This window comes from Rhinolophus sinicus, chromosome 3, assembly GCF_057876585.1.
Source record: "Rhinolophus sinicus isolate RSI-liver-muscle chromosome 3, RSI-T2T, whole genome shotgun sequence".
NCBI lineage: Eukaryota > Metazoa > Chordata > Mammalia > Chiroptera > Rhinolophidae > Rhinolophus > Rhinolophus sinicus.
In genome coordinates, this window is record NC_142503.1 from 199,513,134 (window position 1) to 199,535,137 (window position 22,004).

At 43.4% G+C, this 22,004-nt stretch overlaps 1 protein-coding gene across 3 annotated transcripts in view; it reads right to left on the reverse strand.

Annotated features, from left to right (window-relative positions):
* The window catches only part of MOK (MOK protein kinase), a 33,807-nt gene extending 17,015 nt beyond the window's left edge, over positions 1–16,792 (reverse strand). The window contains exons 1-3 of one of the 3 annotated variants that reach the window (XM_074326913.2): positions 16,552–16,792; positions 8,958–9,072; positions 1,249–1,338 (exon numbers count right to left, since the gene is read on the reverse strand). In XM_074326913.2, the coding sequence (XP_074183014.2) occupies positions 1,249–1,338; positions 8,958–9,072; positions 16,552–16,558 (212 nt within the window). In that variant the 5' untranslated portion in view covers positions 16,559–16,792. The remainder of the gene's footprint in view (positions 1–1,248; positions 1,339–8,957; positions 9,073–16,551) is intronic. The other 2 variants (XM_074326912.2, XM_019747232.3) reach the window with 2 other exon arrangements.
* Between the last annotated feature and the right edge of the window lie 5,212 nt (positions 16,793–22,004).

Here is a 22,004-nt window from a genome sequence, read left to right on the forward strand (position 1 = left end):
AAAGAAGAAATGAGGCTGGGGACCTGGCTAAGCAAAGAACAAGCAAAGAAAGAAGAATTTAACTCATGCCCATTGGTCACAATTTTCATTTTCATTTACCTGCATTACTTCCATGTAATTGAGATACATTATAACAGGGCAAGAGAATCCAAAAACCAGTCAGGGAAAAGAGAGCAAGGCAAGTGACATCATCCCGGACGACGTCCAGCCTTGCACAGAGTGGGACAAAAACCTCTGGCTGAGCCACCAGCTTCCCCTGAGTTCAAACACCCTTGAAGGGATCCCCGAGCCCCGAGCCGGGCAGCCTGCGTCCCCCCAGACTTGGCTCGGAGTGTCTCTGGGGGAGCTAGAAGGGGTCTCCATTGTCTGTCAGGGTGTTAGGAGGCCCATGTGCAATTCTGGGCAAAAGCGCTTTGACAAGTGCATGGAGCACCTTCCACGCAGGCAGCATTGTAACTGTGACATGCCAACTGCAAGCTCTAGACCCGGCCCAAACTGACGGCTCATAACACCACAGGCCAGGAGGCCACGCAGCTGTGACAAGACAGTTCATTCTGAGTCTGAAACTGCCCAATCCACTGATGAAAATCTGCACATTTTAGTTGCAGAGATGGCCGTTGCCGGCTAGTTAGAAAGGCCCTGCGCATGCAGCAGGGAGCCTGGCGTGTGTGTCCCCTTCCCGGGGCTCAGCACTGTGCCTGCCACCGACAGGTAGGCGGAGTCAGAGTGCAGGGCACAGCTGCCAGTGCCTGGGGTCCAACTGTGGCCTGCCTTCCTGACTGAAGGTAAACTTTATGAAAACTGTTCAATAATTAGAACAGAAATGAAAATTGCCTCCAAACCATATCAATTACTTTAAAAAGAGCTACATGAGACTGCAGAGATGGCAACTGACCATGAAAAGTCCCATCCCTGAGAGGTGACAGTGGGTCATAATTCGCACTCTAGGCCTCAGGTGCCCAGAGCTGCCACCGTCCCCACCAAAGCCTAACTGAGCTCCTATAGGAGAGGTGCCATGTCACTTATGTATGCTTCTGTGACATGAGTCACCTAAATGAAGGCATTTCTGCATTAGGAATCAAGTACATATCTGCCCAAATAAATATGTGACTTAAGATAAAATAAAAATTATTACTCTGCGCTACAAAGCAAATATCTAAAACGTCTACGATAGCTTTGCCTCTTAAAAAGGGATTTAATCATTATCATCAAATTCAGATTAATTTTTAAAGTCCCGAATATACTTACAAAACCACTTCATGCAACGTAAGAATGTTCGGGTGTGGATTCAGGCGCCTCAGTGCTTGTACCTCTCGTAGATTGTTCACTTGCTCAATACTATTATGTAGGTAAAAATAAATAACTAATTTATAATTTAGGTCAATTTCAAAATTAGGGTTATTAAATCATTATTTGTTACCCATAATCCCAACTGAAAAGCTCACAAATATTTCAAGCAAGTTAATCAGGTTTTAGTTCTCCCATTAGCAGTTGAAATTAGGCATATCACATTTCTGCATTATATTATAAAAATCAAGGTCTTTATAGCTTTGGACATATGTTCAAATTTTCCCACCCAAGCTCCTGAAAGAATACCTTGGCAGTTTCTTTTAATAAACTTAGACACAGATATTAAAATTTCCTATTAATCAGTTTATGGGACCTAACCAACTGAGCAAGGTAAATGCTCTCTAAAAGTATTTTAAATCATCTTTCCCCAAAAATAAGACCTAGCCGGACAATCAACTCTAATGTGTCTTTTGGAGCAAAAATTAATATAAGACGCAGTCTTATTTTAATATAAGACCCAGTCTAATATAATATAATACCGGGTCTTATATTAATTTTTGCTCCAAAAGACACATTAGAGCTGATTGTCCGGCTAGGTCTTATTTTCGGGGAAACACAGAATTTCCACAAACAGACCCACCCTTCCTTCTTATCGTTACTGTAGGCTCTGCATTGTTTCAATGTCATTCACCTGGTGACAGGCGTTCTCTCAGCAGGTGTGTATGACCGCAGGTGTTTCTGTAAGACCGTGCTGCCTAACCATGTTCACACCCCGTATCATGCCAATAGAGGCTGATGGCCTGAGGCTGTCACTGCCCTCCAGACAGACCCTTACAAGAGACAGGCCTCCCTCCTGGGGGTGGGCCCACTGGGTCACACCCCATCAGATGACTCCACCCACAAGGGAATTCTGAAAGGAAGTAATGTGGGAATAATCTTGCTTCTTTGAACCGGTGCAACTCTGTTCTACTAACTTTTACCATACAGTATAAAGCTCAGCATTTTGTCTGCTTATTCTCAGAGTACTTATATACAATAGTACATTATTGTTCTAAATCACATGGCCAAATATTTTAAGTCTCTCATGCCAGCCAACAAATGGAAACCTGATGTGTAAGAAGAGTATGAAGAGTCCGAGCGCAGGGATTTTTCTGACTAAAAGCTTTAGGCCCCTTTCTCATTAATATCCCATTTTCCCCTCACACCCAGGATGATATTCAAAATGTTAGCAACTTGTGTGCCATGGTCACGACCAACCAGAAAAGACACAGCCCACAGTGCTGGAGCAGGGTCCTAAAGGGGGCCCTGGCATTAGCCCTTTAGATGCTGGAAAGGGGAGTGTGAGCAGTGCGGGGCCAGAGGACAGGCACAGGATGGGGGTGGGAGCAGCACTCAAGAGGACAGCAGCTGTTTACCGCCCAGAACACGAGTCTCCCACTACGCTAGCACCGTCCCGGACGGCCATACTGGTACGGACAGGGCCAGACCATGACCTCACCGGTTCACCACGTCGGCCTAGTACCCACCTCACCACTGCTCCTCACCAGCGCCCGCTCACAGAACCTAAATGCCTCTAGAACAGCGCTTCCCCCACATATGTCCCACAGGACATTTTTTTCTCTGGAAAATGCTTTGTGAGGAAATTTCATGCTCATCAAACTTGAGATAGGTTCACTGCAGAGCCAAAATTTACAGTTGATATTAAAAGCTTTCAAAGACACTGCAAAGTAAACAGTTTACCCTTAAGTGAACCAGCATTTCCCAAATTTGGGGCCCCAGGACCCTTTCTTACTGAATGCGGCGCCACCCCTCAGAACTAGGGCTGCAGAGAAGATCCCACTCCAGACCATCCTTTGACTGACATGATAGAAACAGCTTCTTCCGTTAGGGCAGGGAGATTAATAAAGACACCAATACGGCAAAAGGAAGATAAAAGACCAAGCAGAACAGTCTTCCGGGGGCACTCAGGCATCTTTCAATCCCTTCCCTGGGGTCTGCACTGGAAGAGGCCACCACAGCTCTTCTCCTTGATCCCACACCTGAGGGGTCCCTGACTCAGGACCAGGCTGCCAAAGAACCCCACCTCCACCTGGGGCCTGTCATGCCTCTGCCTGTGACATCCGTAGGTCAGAGCTCTCAACCCGGGGACCCTGTCCCCAAGGGGACATGTGACAGTGTCAGGAGACATTCTGAGTTGTCACAGATTGGGGAGCAGGTGATAGTGACATTCAGTGGTGGCAGCCTGGGACAATGCTAAATATCTACAGTGCACAGCCCTTTAACAAGGCCCTACACAAAGGAGTAATCTGGGCCCAGATGGCAGCAGAGCCCAGCGTGAGAAACCCGGCTTTAGGTGGAGAGAGCATGAAACCAGTTGGAGCTGGCAATAGTTCTAATTTTTGAACACCCTAATCCAAAAAAAGTTAGTTTTTAGACTCAGTAGTAAACAGCCATGTCATTCAGACAAACAAATATTCACTCTTCTCATCTTCAATATGAAAACCTGTTATTATACCCTCAAACATTTTGCTTCTTCTAGAAGTATTTTGTGCCTCTACAGGCATTAACTCAGAAATAATGAACTAATACAAACATTAGAAAGGCACATTTATCTGGGTATGGCTAGCCTTTGTCAAACAATAGTGCTTAATAAAATTCAAATCAACTCTGTTTCTTGTTGTAAAAATCCATGAAAAAAAAATCTAGAAGTAACCATTTTTCTTTGCGTTGGAGTTGCTTTGAATTTTGTGATCAGGTGACATTCAGTTTATTTTTTTTTATGTTCTGCTGGAAACAGAAACTATCATGGAATTGAACACATAGGAATGTAGACAGACTCTGCTTCCAGAAGGAGCAGCAGCATATGGCATCTACCATGAGTGGGTTTTTCTACAACTAGAAAAAATTTCCATTACCAGGATTAAGTATTTAAAAAAAATAATAATAAAAAAGATTAATTGGGAAATTTCCACCTTTCATTTTATTGGAAGGATTTTATAGAAAATAAGTTTATCTAATCCAATCTGTAAGAAGAAAGTCCCCAAGGGGAAGGGGAAAACGAAGTGGTTAAACAGACACAGACGGAAAGTAAAGAGATAGAAAAAGTTACTTCATGAAAACGGAAATGAAAAAAAAAAAAAAAGCTGGGGTAGCAATTCTTATACCAGACAAAATAGACTTAAAACAAAGGCTATAACAAGAGACAAAGAAGGACCCAATAATCCCACTTCTGCATATTTATCCAAAGAAACACAAAACACTACTTCGAAGGGGTATGTGCACCCATATGTTCACTGCAGCATTGTTTACATGGCCAAGATGTGGAGGCAGCCTGGGTGTCTGCTGATGGAAGAATGGATAAACAGGAGGTGGGACATATACAATGGAATATTGCTCGGCCAGAGAAGGGCATGGGTTCTTGCCATCTGTGGCAGCATGGATGGACCTGGAGGGTATTGTTCTGAGTGAAGTGTCAGACAGAGAAAGACAGATGAAATATGATTTTGCTTACATATGAAATCTAAAAAACAAACAAACAAAACAGAAACAAACTCATAAATGTAGAGAACATTTTGATGGTTGCCAAATGGGAGGGGGGTTAGGGGTGTAGGTGAAAAGGCGGGAGGGATTAAGAAGTACAAATTGGTTGTTACACAGTAGTCATGGGGATATACAGTGTAGCATAAGGAATATAGTCAATATTATTGTAATAACTATGCATAGTGTCAGATGGGTACTAGGTTTATCGGTGATAAATGAGAGGAGTGTTGGGGGGCAGGATGAAAAAGGTGAAGGGATTAAGTACAAATTGGCTGTTACAAAACACAAAATGGAGATGTGAAGTAAAGCGTAAGGAATATAGTCAATAATATGGTAATAACTATGTGTGGTGCCAAGTGGGTACTAGACCAATTAGGGGAATCACCTCTTAAATATATAAACGTCTAACCACTAAGCTGTACACCTGAAATTAATATGGAATGTCAACTGTATTGAAATATTAATAAAGGGGGGGAAGGGTGAAGGGGACTAAGAGGTCTAAAGTTTGAGGTATAAAACAAGTAAGTCATGGGGATGTAACGTACAGCACAGGGAATATAGTCAATAATACTGTGACAGCTGGGACGGTGTCAGATGGCTGCTGGACTCACGGTGATCACTTCTTTAGGTGTATAAATGCTGAATAACTATGGTGTACCCATGAAACTAATATGTATGTTAGCTATATTTTAACAAAAATCTTTTTAAAAAGATAATAAGGGAGTATTATGAACTGTACATATGTCAATAAATATGACAATTTAGATTAAATAGACAATTCCTTGAAAAACAATGACCAAATCTGATACGAAATAAAATTGAAAATCAAAAGAGTCCTAGGTTTCTCAAAGAAGCAGAATTTGTATCACAAGCCTCCTCACAGGTGGTGGTGGAAGTGTTTATTCTGCAAAGGATTGTGCTAGTAATTGCACAACTGCATAAATGTCCGAAAACCCACTCACAATGGGTGGTTTTCATGATGTGTACCTCATATCTCAGTAAAGCTTTAAAAATCTTCTGACAATCCCATTGTTTGGCATAGTTCTATTTGATTCTTTACTGCTCCGTGCTATGAGGGTACCATGACGTTATCACCCATTCCACTACTTCCTCTTGTTTCCAGCTTTTTACCACTACGCACGATACTGTAATACCCTCGCCACTAAGGACACTTCCAGACCCAGATGATTTCACTGGTGAATTATTTCAAACATTTAAGAAAAAATACTTTTGCACATTTCATAAAAGAAGAGATATGAATTGCCAATAAGCACTGGACCTACACAGACGTGGGTCCCACACTTGGCTCTACAACTTGCCAGCTGGGTGACAGTGGGCAGGTTAGGGAACGGCTCTCTCTAAACCACGGTCCCTAACCTGAAAAGAGGCACTGATGGCACCTCTCTCCGAGGGCCGCAGTGAGGGTTAATGATGTGTGTGCACAGCTCACCCAGCACTCGGCACGGCAGCAGGCGCTGAGTAAGCACTACTGTGATCTCCGTTACTGCTCCTGCTCTGATCTCACTTCAGTGTCCACACTATCTCCGAAGCCCACTATCTTGCAGCACCTGTGATCAGCAGGCTGGTCCATCACTGTCTGCCAGCACGGTGCTAAGTGCTGTATCTGCATCGGTTAATTAAGCATCACAACGATCCTACGAGGGGGACACTGTGGTTCTCGCCAGTGGGCATGTAAGGAAACTGCGTGATTACGGTTCTCGCCAGTGGGCATGTAAGGAAACTGAGTGATTACGGAGCTGCCCAAGGTCACATAATCACATACGTAAAAGTGGAAGAGCTGGGAGTTCTACCTGGCGAGTCTGAGCTAGTCACCCCGTGCTGGCGAGGATGATGCATGTCTGTCCATCTTAAGGACATAAGGACAGGTCCTACAAACAACAAAACCAGGTTGTTTTTTAAAAAAAGAGACTCATTCCATTTCTTTATAATGTTTCTCTAGGAAGAATACAGAATACAATATAGGGAAAAGTCTCTTATTAATTGAGTGCTTCTGGTGAGTCTAGACGGGAAGACATTCTGAAGATATACCAAAAAGATACCAAAACTTTGGCCATGTCACAGGCCGTGGAAGTGACTATTCACGACCCCCACACTGAGGCCCAGACAACCCCAGAGGGGAACCATGTACCCTCCCGATACACACCTAACGAGTTAGTGTGTACCTGGGCTTACCTGGGCTTCGCATTAGAAATCGATAGGTTTTGCAATCATCTTCGCTATTTCCGTTCAAGCAGAGGGAAAGGAGTGGAAGTAAAACTTGGAGGAGATGGGGGTCAGAGGTTCCCAATACGAACTTCACCTGCCTGCGTGACCCAGCGTGATTTTCCCGTGACCGCGTCTCGTTTCTCATACCACCCACACACTGTGCAGGGGACCTTAAGGATGCACTTGGACAATGACAAGTAGCACAAATGCACCTTTAAAGGAACCTAAAATTATCCTTCAAGTGAATAAGATTAAACTATTTAATAATGACAGATACTCCAGGACTCTAAAAGCTAGAAATAATATTTTCATAGTTAAAAAAACAAACAAAACAAAACCAAAGAATAGCGCTGAAGTGGTGGGTCAAGTATCACAGACACTGGAACATCAAACAGACCGCTAGCAATCTCCTTCCGAGGGGGACTGATCTTTGATGACTGGCTCCACAGCAGCTGTGTCTGCACGGCCTTCTGACGCAGCGACAATCCCAGAAGTACCTGAGCCTGGAGGCTGTGTCCAGGCCACTCTTCATAGTGAGCTCTCCCCCACAGTGGCGGCTGGCAAGTACTGTTGTCTGTAGCTACATCTACCCCTGACCCTGACAGTGGGCCTTGAGAGGGATACCAGTCCTCTCCTGAGGTGCGAGGGCCTCACACCAGCTGCTACACGCCCTTCCTCGGCCACTCTGGGCTTGAGGTGAGTTTCTCCAAGGTGGCTGTCTAAGGAAGCCTGCTCTGGAGATGGGGGCGGTGGGGGTGTGCAGTGCACCATGCATCAAATTCTCCATCATGAGTGGTTTACAGGTAAACATGGAGGGGGGCAGGTAAAGAAACACAGGACACACAACAGACAGAGGAAGAAGTGACAGAAATGCAGACCAATAAGCAGTTTTGGCAGGGGTAGGCAAATGACCACACACTCTGCGCAGTGAAGAAGACGCACCAGGATTCAAACCTGGCTCTGCCCACCTAGTGATCCAGACTGCTAATGATTAATATCAAATCACTGCACCTCTCTCAGCACCTGTTCTCAGGTGCAGAACAGGGATGATTGTAACTGTCCTGTGGGGTGGCATAAGGATGAAATTACTGTTCTCCATACTCTTTGATGCAACTAACTGTGTTACACTCCTTTGGGATCTGAGAAACAATTTTTCATACTAACAGGTTGAAATCAAGGTTTATACCCCAAACCACTTCAGAAGGTTCTGCATCAATGTGGGGGAATTACTATGCTTTCAAAAACCATGCTTTAGCTATTTAAAAGCTTCAATTCCTTTGACATTAGAAAAATAAAAGCTGAGCTTCAAACCTCCTTATTGAAAAGTTTAACAGCTGCAATGAATCCAGCATTTACACCGCTATGCTCATAGTGTGATCAATGACCGCTCAGTGAGACAGATGTTAAGATGCAAACCGAAGACTTCGAGAGTGAGAGGCTGCGCGGAGGGAGAGCCACAGCAGGCCTCCAGGAGACCGGCGAGGCCAGAGCGCTCCCCCTCCCAGGCGGCAGCTCATCACTCCCAGGAAATAAAGTTCTCTGACCCTATTTGGAAATTATTTTTCAATACATGAACTGATTCACAATTAATTAAATCACAAGGGCCTCTAATATATTTAGATTAAAGTTTCATTTATAAAAGTCCAACATACACACAACTTTCTTACATATAGACTGTTCAAAGTGAGGCATACTTCTACAATTTAAATTTTTTGTGACCATCAATCATTGATATTAAAGTGGGACAAAAATAAAACGCAGCATGATGAACATAAAAGTAGCCCGTAGTCCCACTGCCCGTATTCTTACACGAGTGAGTCTTCCCACTCACGTTGCGCTGCCCTCGCCATTGATTTACACCTGTGTCTGCGTCCCGCGTTGCATGTGCCTCCGCCACCTACCTTTCAAAGTGCTGCTTCATCTGTTTACACGCATAGTAGTTCCCGTCTCTCAGGCTCTGCATCTTCACAACTTCAGAAAACGTTCCCTCTCCTATTTTGCCAATTGCTTTATAGTCTATAAATAAAAACAATTTTAAAAGATTTTATTTATGCATATTTTGTACTCATTTCCAGACAGACAACTTTTTTATCTGTAAGATAATCCAACAGCATACAATGAGGACTGTGTCTCTTTTCCTCCAAGGTTCAGTGTTCCCCTCACTGTGTGTGTCGGCAACAGTCTGTGCTCTGGCCCGGTAGCCAGGACCACAGACCCGAATCCTGGCGGCATGAGAGCCCAGGGACCCCATAAGACCTGGAAGGCGGGAGAGACGGGCGGCCCACTGGGATGGCTCCGGGCATTGGGCAGCAGGACGGGGCGTCTACCAGCAGCCTCATCCTCCTGAAAGTCACCCTCTCCGGTCCTACAGAGGGCCCAGCTGACCTGGGCAGCTTCCTGCGGTTCCCGCATTTCCTGATTTCCTGAAAGCTGCCAGCAGCTCTCCCTGACTTTGCCGCCACCACCATCTCCCCCAACACAGATAATGGTTGCATGGGCCTCTAACTCACTACGGTAACCTTCCACCTGAAATACCTCGAGTGGTTTCTGTTTTCCTGACTGATCCCTGACAGACACAGAAATGAGTATCTTCAAGTGGGGTGGCACTGGTAACAACCACCTAAGAAATCCAGTCAGGTGGCAGGTAGCAGGCTGGACTGCTGGAGCGCGTGGTATATTGTGACGAAATACTGCCTGCGTGAACTACTGCTACCTTTCCTGGACCGAGTGCCTGTGGGCCAAGGGGAAGGGCTGGGAAGAGCCAGAATGACCGAGTGTTGCTTCGGAGCCTCCAGGAAGCCCCCCTAGACTGAGATAGAGAAGCTCCTCCCCCCAGACTGAGATACAGAAGCATAAGAGCAGGCTAAAAAGAAAGAAGGCAGCTCTGAGAACTGTATCTAGAACAGGACCTTGGGTGTGGAACTGACCAGAAGCCTAGTGAACAAACCTGGACCAAAACAGCATGTCACCTTCAGGTCCCACACGCACACCAGCACAGAGCTGGTAAAACTGTGCAGCTCCAAAGGAAGCCATCTTCCCCAACACCTCCTTCAGATACGGCACATTTTTCCCACCTTGTGTGAATTCTGCTTTGAACAAGGCAGCAGTAAAAGGCACTATTATTTTAGAAGTGATAATGTTTTTAGAATTGATACTCGTATATAATTGCATAATAAAAAGTTAAACCAAAGAAAGCAAGAACACAACTTCCTATGTGTGTCTCGATATTCACGCCCCATTTCAGACTAGCCAGAATAGAGGTGACACCCAGGAGAACTTGGGAACTAAGGGACAAAGATGGTGGAGAAGTCACCAGGAAAGACTCCCAACCAGCAACACCCACACAGGACACAGGACTTTACATCAACAAGGAAAATACTTTTCGTGAGTAAAGCCCCTGAGATTTGGGAGCTTATCCATTACAGCAGCTAGTAAGCATTACCTTAACTAATATAACTGATATACAAATACCCGTAACTTATAAAACAGAATTTGTATTTGCAAGATTTCACAATAAAAAATCAGCTATTCAATAAAGATTCTGAGACTTTCGATACAAAAATCCAGTCCACACAGAATTTTTCCGAACATGTTTCTCTTTGTCTGAGATTTTATCCGACGTGTAACTTACTAATTAGCCAGCTACTGTTTCACACTGCCTCTTGGGCCAGAGACAAAGGGCTTTGTTCACCATGACACAGCAAGGCCTGTGAGCATCAGCATATCAGCATTCATTCCCCTTGCCCAAGTCCCACAGGAGTGACACGATGGGCCCAGATGACACGCGCACACGCAGTGGACTGCTTGCCGGAGAGGAAGCCAGTGCCAATGGCCCAGCACCCTTTGAACAAGTAGCAAACAAGGTGGAGAAGCCCTGCAACCTGGCACCTCAACAAGAATACACGGGAAAGCTCAGGCCAATGCAGGTCCCCATCAACAAGGGGTTTGTTCATGTGTTGTGTTTTAGTACTTTCGTACTTTCTGGCACTACGAAATCTTGTGTATTTCCTGTGTCAGCCCAAGGAGCGGCCACTTCTCCAAGGAGCCTGGGTCCTTTTACTGGAGAACAGTATTTATGAAACACCAAGATCTGAGCATTGGGTGTCAGGCACGATTTTTCACTTAATCATCTCAACAATCCCATGCAACAGGTACCCCATTAACCCTATCGTACAAATGAGGAACTAAGGCACAGAGAGGTTAAGTCATCTGCCCAAGGTCACGTCAGTAAGAGGTAAGGCAGGGCTTTACACCCCTTGAGCTTGGTAACACTGTCTGCATAGAACTGATGGTGGTCTTAATTTCCTCATTATATTTTTCTATAGTTTTCAATGTTCACAGTGAATATATATTATTTTGAATGTGTATGAGCACGGCTATTCTCAAGAACTTTAAGAAATCAGTGAACCTATTGACTAACTGCCAACAGAAACATGAGCTTAATATGAACTGTCTTAACACTACACTAGCAGTTTAAGAGAAGACAGACATAAAGCTCACCAGAGGGATGAAAGCCAGTTACTGAAAGTCAGGCTGTGACTGAGGAATTCAGATCTGAGAAGGGGGAATTTTATATATCAAACTGTAATTTGTGTTTCATCACAGATAAATTAAGTTAAGCTGACTTCCTTAACAACAAAAACCGGCAACTGTACACTTCAAAGTGGTTTAAGTACAAATCCCAAGTGTGTACCAACATTCCAGGCTGCCTCCAGACCATGACAACCAGCCAGCAACAAATGGAACTCGTGGCCCTGGAGATGACTGTGGTGCACAAAGGGCCACTGTTTCCCCCAGGGCTCTTCCAACAGACAGAAGGTCTGGGTATAAAACAAGGAGGAAGAGCAGGGGAGGGAATAAAGAGAAACACCGCCACGAAAAGACACCTTGGAAAAGCATCTACCTCTTCTCTCCAAGAGGCTCTCGCATATTTTCACAGGCCTTTAAAGTTAGACAAGAAACATGAAGATGCACATAAAGCATGACATTGAGCTATAAAGGGTGCAGAGTTGTGCTAGTAAAAAAATCCTGCCCCACATTAATGGGAATAAAAATAAACAGTCACGAAAAAAACAAAGACAAAAACAAAACCAAAAAACCACCCACCCAGACTTAAGGACAAAGAGGACTTAAAATAATATAACTGTCTGAAAAGTGTGGAAAAAGGAAGATAAAAGAGACAGACCATTCATGTTAATTAAGATTCTATTCACTCTTACTACACCAAGGCTTAAGTGGAATTTAAGCCTTATTTAACCGTGAAAGTGGAGGTCAAATTCACTTTTTCTGAAAAGAGAAACTTGTCATGTCCAGGTAGAAACATCCGTATTCAAGCATTGCTTCTAAAGATCTTAATGAAGGCAGGTGATATGCACTGGAGCTACCGGGCTTAGCCAGCTGAGGGATGAAACGAGCCGGGGAGGTTAATTACCACGAACACAGGAGATGTCTCAACCCAAGCTGTAAGGAAGAGGGTGCAGCTTCTAATTTCCACTCGCTTCAAGATATTAAGCAATTCAAACCAAATTACTAAAACAAGGTCAGGAACCTTCAATGAAAAAGTCTGTACCCAATTAATTACATGCTGTAGTGAGGAAAATCGTGAACTGAATTACCAAACATCACAAAAACACGAAAGGACATAAAATTATTCCTAAACTCATAAAAAACTTGAAATTGTACACTTTAACCCAGTAAGTCTACTGCTTGCCACATCAGGAATTACTCAAAAAAATCTATATTCAAGCATCTTCATTGAAGCATCATCCCAGCAAGTTACAGTACCCCATACTTAATATGATCGCACTTGGTTTGGGGTATCTGTTTAAGGAATATGTATAAAATATGCACAGAATATTTATGGAACTACATCTCAGAAAATGTTAAGTAGGGTTGACTTGCCAAGTAGGGGAGGGTCCTGAGTCTAATTTAAAACCTTTCACTGTTTGAACTGATCACAAAGCCAGTATTACTTTTACGTCATTTTATTTTAATTTAAAGAGAAAAAGTTGCTAATCGATGCATCTATTTATAAAAACAGAAGGTGATGTGCACACTAGGAAGACGGGAATGGAACAAGACTATTTGAGGTAACTTGCAACTTTGATTCTATAAAAATACAATAATGAGGGACACTTCAATTACAAGATAATTTTTAAAATTCTCTGTGATATAACAGCAAATGGTGACTGTTTTCAGAACATGGAAGTTTCTTTCTCTTTCTACAGGTATGTTTTGAATAATCCATTTAAACAGTTCAGACAGGGGAAAAAATTTGTACTCCCGCTAGATCAGATACAGGTAAATTTTTCAAAGTAAGGATCTGACTGACGTTTGTCATCCTTTCCCCTTTTACTACATCCCTGCCTTCCATTCACTACAACAGCAAATAATAACTCATTCACCATTTACCACGTACCAACCACTATGCCACGAGCTTTACGTGGATTATCTCAGCCTTTTAAACAATCCTATAAAACGGGTATTATTCTGCTTGTTTCAAATGAGTGTGGAAGATTTTATTTTCCAAAGATGGCAGCCTCTAGCGATCCCACCCCATGGTCACCTTACTTTGGGTCTTTGCCTCTCCTCCATCAAGAGCTGGGATCTGGGTTCTCTCTCCTCAATTCTGGGAGATGTGGAGGTGGTACTCTGCCATTTCTGAGAGTGGAGCAGACCAAGTAATGATGTCCAAACTCGGGATGCTCACCCTCAGAAACCAAGTGCCACGTCGTGAGGAAGCCCAAGCCACGTGGAGACTATGACCTGGCTTATAGCCCAAGCTGAGGTCCCAGTGCACAACCAGCAACCACTGCCAGACACATGAATGAGTAAACTTGAGGTGACTCCAGCTCCAGGCACAATCTGACTGCAGCTGCATACGAGACTCCAAGTGAGACCTGCCCAGTAGCATCCAGGCAATCCACATAACCATGAGAGACAATAATGATTGTTACTTTAAGCCACTAAATTGGCTTGATTTGTTGCACAGCAATCAATAACTGGAATGATGAAGAAAACCAGCATAAGAAAATAAAGATCAGTAACCTGCCAGAGGCTGCCACGTCTGCCTGGCTCCAAAGCCCATGCTCTTAACAACTTTACTGTGTTACTCTTTGCTCCCTATTACTGCAAACGATGCAAAACGAAAAGGAGACGGCGGGAATAATCCACAGACTATCAATACTCCTCTAAACACTTAGGCATTGCCTAGAAAACAAAGAAGAAAATATATCTAGAAAACCCTAAAATAAAGACCAACACCATGGCCTGGTATTCCCAGCCCCACTCACTGACCTCAAGCTATGAGTCCAATTTCACCATTATTCACTCTTCCTGTTCATTCTACTTCTGTGACTCTTGTCTCTGTGACTGACTGTTCTGGGATATTCTCTCCACTGTTAAATATGTGTTAAGCATTTAATTAATGATCAGGACTCAGACCTGGGGGACAATACGTAACACCAGTTCTCAGGCTGGATTTTAAGGTAGAAGGAAGCGAGAATAAAGATGTACCCCTAGACCAAGTAATTGAAAACTACCAAAATGGCCACCTCAAGGAACATAGCAAATAATATCTACCACATAAAAATACCAGAAGTTTAAAAGATATAAGTAACAAAATGCAAATGTTTATATACAAGTGTTTACATTTATATTGACACAATTCTAACATTAGTATTTTATAAAAGGGGGATCGATAGATACACACATATATACATAAATGTATAGATATACATTTACATACCTGTATACACAGGAAACTGGTAAAAGTGGTTGCCTCTAGGCGAGGCGAGGGGAAGGTCTAAGAGGCAAAGATGAATAAAATGATCAGATGATCAAACCTAATCACCCAAACTGAGACGCGCTGACATCCCACTCTAGACGGGACACACTGACAGGGACACAACATCACCTCTGATGTATTCCTGACAAAAACATTTAAGCTAAAACTCATCATGAGGAAACAAGCAAACAAATTCAAATTTAGCGACATTCCGCAAAACACATGGTCTGGATTCTTGAAAAATGTCATGAAAGACACCAAAGGCTTCGGACACTGTGCCAGATTAAAGGAGACCAAAGAGATATGACGACAAAAAGCAATTTGTGACTTTTTATTTGATCCTGGAAAAAATAACACTTCTTATAATGGACGTTATTTGGATAACTGGGAAAATCTGAAATATAGACCGCACACTCGATAAGAGTTTTCTATCAACATATTACTTGTGCTGTGATTGTGTAGAAGAATGTCCTTGTTCTTGGCAGATACTTGCCGAATTATTCGTGGTGAAATGTCATGATGTCTACAACTAACTCTCAAAAGCTTCAGCGAAAATAAATACATAATTTAGAGCGAGAAAATGCCAAAGCACAAGTGAGTAAGCACACAACAGAAGGCGAAATGCGGCATCGAGGTGAAGGGTTTATAAATATTCAAGGAACTCTGACTTTTCAGAAGATTCAAAAATTTTCAAAATAAATAGCTGGGAAGGAAAAAAAGAATATAGTAAAAAAATGTGTGTATGTAAATTCACACTATAAGCAAAAGTGTAAAACCTTTTATAGACCTTGTTCTGTAATCACAGCTTTGGGTGCATTCATGAAAAAAATAAACATGTAAACAATATCCAACAAGAGAAAATAAGAATACCTTGTAAAAGGTGAATGAGATGCATTAATTATTTTAAATATCTTTGTCACCCAATTTATGGCATATGCAATTACCAGCTGACAATTAGGATATAATGGAAATTTAACACTATACACCTGAAATGATTTAATCTTTTAGCAGCAAAGGAAGTCAGAACTGTTTTGCACCTCTGGCTCACTACCATAAATGGCAATTATATCGCTACAGTAATGTTAAAAAAAAAAAAAAAAACATTCTAGTTCGTTGCACTTGGATTGTCCATAATCCACAAATTCAACCAGGTAACGTTAAAACATGTTTTACCCGTTCCATTTTCTAGGATTACTGCCTCATTTCCCAACTTCCCAGGAACACTCTTCATTTCACTAAATGGTTATTTCAAAATACCTATAAAATAGCTCCGATAAAAACACTACTGCTTAATTAAAAAATAAAATACACAGCCCAGCTTTCCTCTCAGTTGTTCACTAAACCGACGTCATTAAAAGGAAGCCACTCGGTAAGCACTCGCTGCATTACTGCCGAATGTTCAAGAATTTCAGCATTAAAATCCAGCATTTAATAAAACACAAAAACATCTCACTCAACTCCCAAAACTCTAACATAACCTCGCACTAAAATACGCCTCAGCGGGACTCGGGCGGGTGGACGCTGTCAGACCAGCCCCGAGCCCCTCGCGCTGCCCCGGGGCGCCGGCTTCCGACAGCCCAGGGAGGTGCGGGGTCCCGAGCGACAGCACAACCGCGATTAGGCCCGGGCCCTCCGGCCGCCCCCCACCCCCGCCCCTATAGCTCCCGCCACTGTCCCTCGCGTCCCCGCCCCTCTCCGGCCCCACTCACTCTTCATCCTGGATGCGGAAGCCGGCGACAACCCTTTGCCGACAGCAGACGGAGAAGAAAGGGGCAGAAAGGGTGGCCCCTCGCTTCCACTCCTCTGAGGCAGGGTCCGGAACTCGGACCTCCGCGTCGGTCTCTTGTCGGAGAGCGTTAGGATCCGGCCGCCATATTGTACCCCTGTCACCTTAGCAACCGTCAAGCCCAGAACGGCCGGAGTCCTCCTCCCGCGCGTGCGCAAAACGAACCGCTGGCCTTAACTTGTACGCGTGCACAGTGGGGCCCGCCTCCTCCGTCTCGTTGCTAAGCAACCTCCCTCGCTTCTTTGAATAAGCAATTCCACGCCTCTGCGTGTAGGCCATGATTGGTGGGGATTGCTAGTCCCAGCCCTCCTGAGAATTTACCAATTCCGGACGTAATGCCTTGACAGACAACAGATAGCCTTGAGCTTTAACTGGGGGGGGACGTTTGAAATAATTGTCATTTGTTACCTGTTCTTTGCAGTCCCATCTGTCATGCAGGGTCTCAGCTCCCGCTGCCCCACAAGAATGCCGGATATGGTGAGGCCAAAAAGGAACACCAAGGGAGCCATGGCTAGGGGCTTCCTACCACTATATTCCCGCTGGGCGGCTGAGTTGGAGACACAGGAAGCAGGAGCTGCAGGATCCCCTGGCTGCTTCTCTGCCAACCAACCAACCAACCAACCAACCTGTCAACGTAGCCACCGCATTTATATCAGTGGCTAATGGCTAACCGGTTATAGCTGATGACCATCTAATAACTGAGCCAGCACCTTTCCACGTGAGGCCGAGAGACTGGAAACTGCTCTCTTGGCTCTGTCCCCACATTATCCTACACTTAAGGATCTACTAACTAGTCTGGTACATAGTCTAGTCCATTTGTAAGTTTTTCTTTTTAATTCAACAATCATTTATTGAACTCCAAGCATTGGGGATATAAAGGAGAGCAATGTGGACAAGGTTCCTGAATTCTTGAAACTTACAGTCTACTATAAAGTTGAACAAATTAATATATTAATGAACTGCGGTATGTGCAAATATGATGACTGAGCAGACAGTGACTTAGCCCTCGAGGGACACACAATGCAATAAAAATGACAACCACTTCTATATCAGCACAGCATTTTATGAGGCTCATTGTCGTTTATTTGCTTATTTCATCCTCACGACTACTCCATAATATCAGGTATCCCTGTTTTATCCTATTAACTTTTGAAATTAAAGAAGTAAAATGTGTCTATTGTAAAAAAAAAAATCAAAGTACAAAAGTATATAAAGTAAAATTTGAAATAATCCCTTCAAAGCTTTCTCATCCTCCCCAGAGTTAACCACTAGCAACAATTGGGTGGCATTTTTTAGGAATTTCTGTGTATGAATTTGGACAGATTTTCACTATAATTGAAAATCATAGACAGTCTTCTATCATTTACATTTTTCACTTAATAAATCATAGTCATCTTTAATATGAGCACATATAGAGCTGTGCTATGCTTTGTAACTGCTGCATGATATTTCATAGTATGGGTGTACTCTCAATTTTTAACCACTTCCCTATTAATGTTTCTTATATTTACTATTACAAGCAATACTTCAGAAAATATCTGTGAGGATACATGTGACTGTTTCTTATGAATTAATCAGTTGAAAGGCATCTACAATTTAAATGTGGACTGATATTAAATCACTCTCCAAAAACACTGTATCAATACTTACAGAGATCCACGTATGAATTCTCACGCTGCTTGGACACTGGATATTATCTACCAAGATTAAGAAGCCATTCAGGAAAAGATTGAAACATGAAATTGAAAAAAAAAAATTGTTATGCCAAGTAAAATAGTAAAACAAAAAAAACAAAAAAGAAACATGAAATTGTTCATTTCATTACGGATCCCAGCCCTCTTTCTTATCCTTCCTCTGGGACATGATTCATCTCTCCTCCCCGAAGCTTCCTTCTTCCTAAGCCCAGTACAGGCCTCTCCCCTACAAATGAGCCCTTAACACTTCTAAAGCTGGCCTCGCCATCTTTCACCCAGACCTGCCTTTATTGCATCCCATCTGAGCCAAGGGCAAAACCATCTGCCCAGGTGCACCCCACCCGACACATTCTTCCTCCTCATCCCCCCTGACCCCTCAGTTTTCTGCACACCCTTCCTCCTTTTTCTACCCACCTCACCTTTTGATGGTCCCCGCCTCCTCCTCCTAGCCCCACAGAGACCAAGTCTCCACAAGTGACTGTCATTTACATGATAAATCCATATTTCTCACCTCATATACAATCTCCCTCTACCTGAAATCTTCAGACCCTAATCCTTTGCTTACCTCATCTTCTTACCTTCCCCTCCTCTCACACCTTTGTGCCAAAATTGGTTTGGGTTTAGAAGGTTATTTGTCCCTCTTCAAACAATGTTTTTTAATATAATATAATATATATACATATTTTTTAATAGGTAATACATTCACATGATTCAATACTCAAAAATAATAAAAGCAGGATACAGCAGTGTCCTGCAGGGTGTCATGCAGAGTCTCTGTTCCACTCCCCACATAAGAACACAAGATATGGTGAGGCCAAAAAGGAACACCAGCGGAGCCATGGATGTCATACCGTTATGTTCTCGCTGGCGGCTGGGTTGGAGACACAGGAAGCAGGAGCCACACGATCCGCAATCTGCCGTCCGCTTCTCTGCCAACTGACCCCACTTGCTAACTGCAATCCGCACTTGCTAGCTCAGCCACGGCAGTTATGTCGGTGGCTAATGGCTAACCGGTAACAGCTGACGGCCATCTGCTCACAGCTGACGGCCATCTACTACCTGAGCCAGCCAGCACCTTTCCATGTGAGGCCGAGAGCCTGGAAACTGCTCTCTGGGACTCTGTCCCCACAAGCAGAAATCCTCCCTCCCACCCCCCTGCCCCAGTTCCTCTCCCCTGTAGGGTAGTCAACCTGTGTTATAAGAGCTCTTTTCTTTTTTTCCTTTTTCTTACACAAATAGTGGCATAGTATAAACTCTGTTCTGCATTTCACACATTTTACTTAACACTTGAACTTGGAGAGATGCTTTATTTTATTTAATGGCTATTGTATTGCATGGTTGTACCATCCCTTATTAACTGGTCCCCTATGGATGGACATCTATGTTGTTTCTAATAGTCTGATCTCTCAAACATTGCTTCAGTGACTAACCCTGTAAATCTGTCATTTCCTATGTGATTTCTCCAGGAGAAATCCTCAAATGGAGCTGAGTCAAAGGGTATCACTTTGATGTATATTTTTTACTTCTTTATTTTTTAATAAGTCAAAATTTACATAACAGAAGTGAACATTTTAAAGCATGATATTTAATACATTCGCAATGTTGTGTGACCATAACCTCTATCTAGTTCCAAAATATTTTCATCACCCCGAAGGAAACCTCATAACCATTAAACAGTCTCAAAAACATGATGCTTTGGGGCAGCCGGTTAGCTCAGTTGGTTAGAGTACAGTGCTCTTAACAACAAAGTTGCTGGTTCGATCCCCACATGAGCCACTGTGAGCTGCGCCCTCCACAACTAGATTGAAACAACTACTTGTCTTGGAGCTGATGGGTCCTGGAAAAACACACTTAAAAAATAAATAAAAGTTTTAAAAAAAAAAAAACACAACATGATGCTCAGTAAAAGAAGCCAGACACTAAAGGCCACATAGTGTATGATTCCATTTATAGGAAATGTCCAGAATAGGCAAACTTCATAGAGACAGAAAGATGAGTGGTTGCCAGGGGCCGGGGCAATGGGGGATGACCACTAACAGGTACGGGTTTCCTTTTGTGATGTTGACAATATTCTAGAATTAGATAGTGGTAGTGGTAATGGTTGCACAACTTTGTAAGTCTATTAAAAACCACAGAATTGTATGTAGTATTAAATGGTTAGAATGGTATTTTAATTTTATCTCAAAATAAAATGTTTAAAAGGGTGGTTATTACTGGTTATTGTTATTGATGGTGCTGTCTTTGTTGGCTCTGAAAAGTCACATCCAATCTCTCCAGAATCTGGAGTTTGATTCCTCCCTTCTTATCTCCTTGAGCTCTTTCCCTTGTTTTGGGACTTGCCTTTTTGCCTCATTTATCTTTCTCTCGCTGTCTTTTTCATGTTCTTTCTACCCGGGTAGGTTCTAAGCTCCCTAAGTCACCCACATGTATTATATCTCCTGTGTGGGGCAGAGCGTGTTAGTGGATATTCATTGGGTACCTGTTAAATAGGTGAACACGTGAATGCATTTAGCAGGTGAGCCCCAACCTCATTGTTTCTTATCGCCACACGCTGACGGATTTTTCTGCTCACCCTCACTGTGGACAAGGGGTTCTCAGCAGTGAAATGTAAGGGAAACGGGTAGGTTCTGATCCTGCGCAGGAGTTAGAGCAAGGCGCCCCCTGTGGGTGGACACAAGCTTGGTGTACTTACCCAGGTGAGCAGGGCCTGCTGGATTGCAGCTCCTCACCCTGGTGCACAGCCAGCTTGGCAGTCATATCTGTAGGCACCAGTAGAAGGGCAGGGGAAGGGCCTGCAGAATGGAAGAGCAAAGGATACAAACAGAGGACCTTGGCATGAAGACAAGGGAATCGAGCGATTTTTGCCTAGAGCACTGGTTCTCAGACTTTAGCATGCACTGAAATCACCTGCCTACAGGTGATTCTGGTTTGTTAAACCTAGATGGTAGGGCCTCACCCCCAAAGTTTCTGAGGTGGGGCTCAGGAATTTGCATCTAACAGGGTCCCAGGTGATGCTGTTGCTGCACCAGTGACCATATTTTGAGAACACGTGGCCTGGATAATTCTTTAGTCTTTAATTCTAGACTACAAAATGCTACTTCAAAAAGAAAAAAGGAGGGCTGGGGAATGTCTCTCTCTATAGAAACACTCTCAAACGCCACGCAGAGGGGTGGGCCTTCTCAGGTTTCAGTTGTGTGGCCTGGTCACCTCCTTCCCTGGACCACTCATGCCAGAAATGACAAGAAGAATGGACAGGTGACAAACAATAGGCTGTGGCTCCTACAGTGAGAGACCTCACCCCGAGTCTCTTGTCTGCACAGCACATAGAGTGCCAGCAGCCACGTGTATATTCCATGCCCAAGAGATGCTTGTGAAATGGACCCCCCCTGCACCTTAGAGTTCAGCTTTTAAACTCTGCATGAACGCGACCTAATGATAGTCACTTGAGCTTTTTGACTCATTCTAAAGCATCCTCAGACAGCTCGTCCTGTAGCTTACCATGAGCTTTTCCCTATTTTCCAATGTCAAGAGATTCAGCCATTAGACTCCACTTAGCAGACATTATTTCTGTTTGGACATCTTAATTAATGTTCAAACTAGGAGATTGGCAGAAGTTAGAAAGAAAAATTAGGGATGACAGAAATTTCAAATGTGTTAACGTTGGTAAGGTGGGTAAAATGCA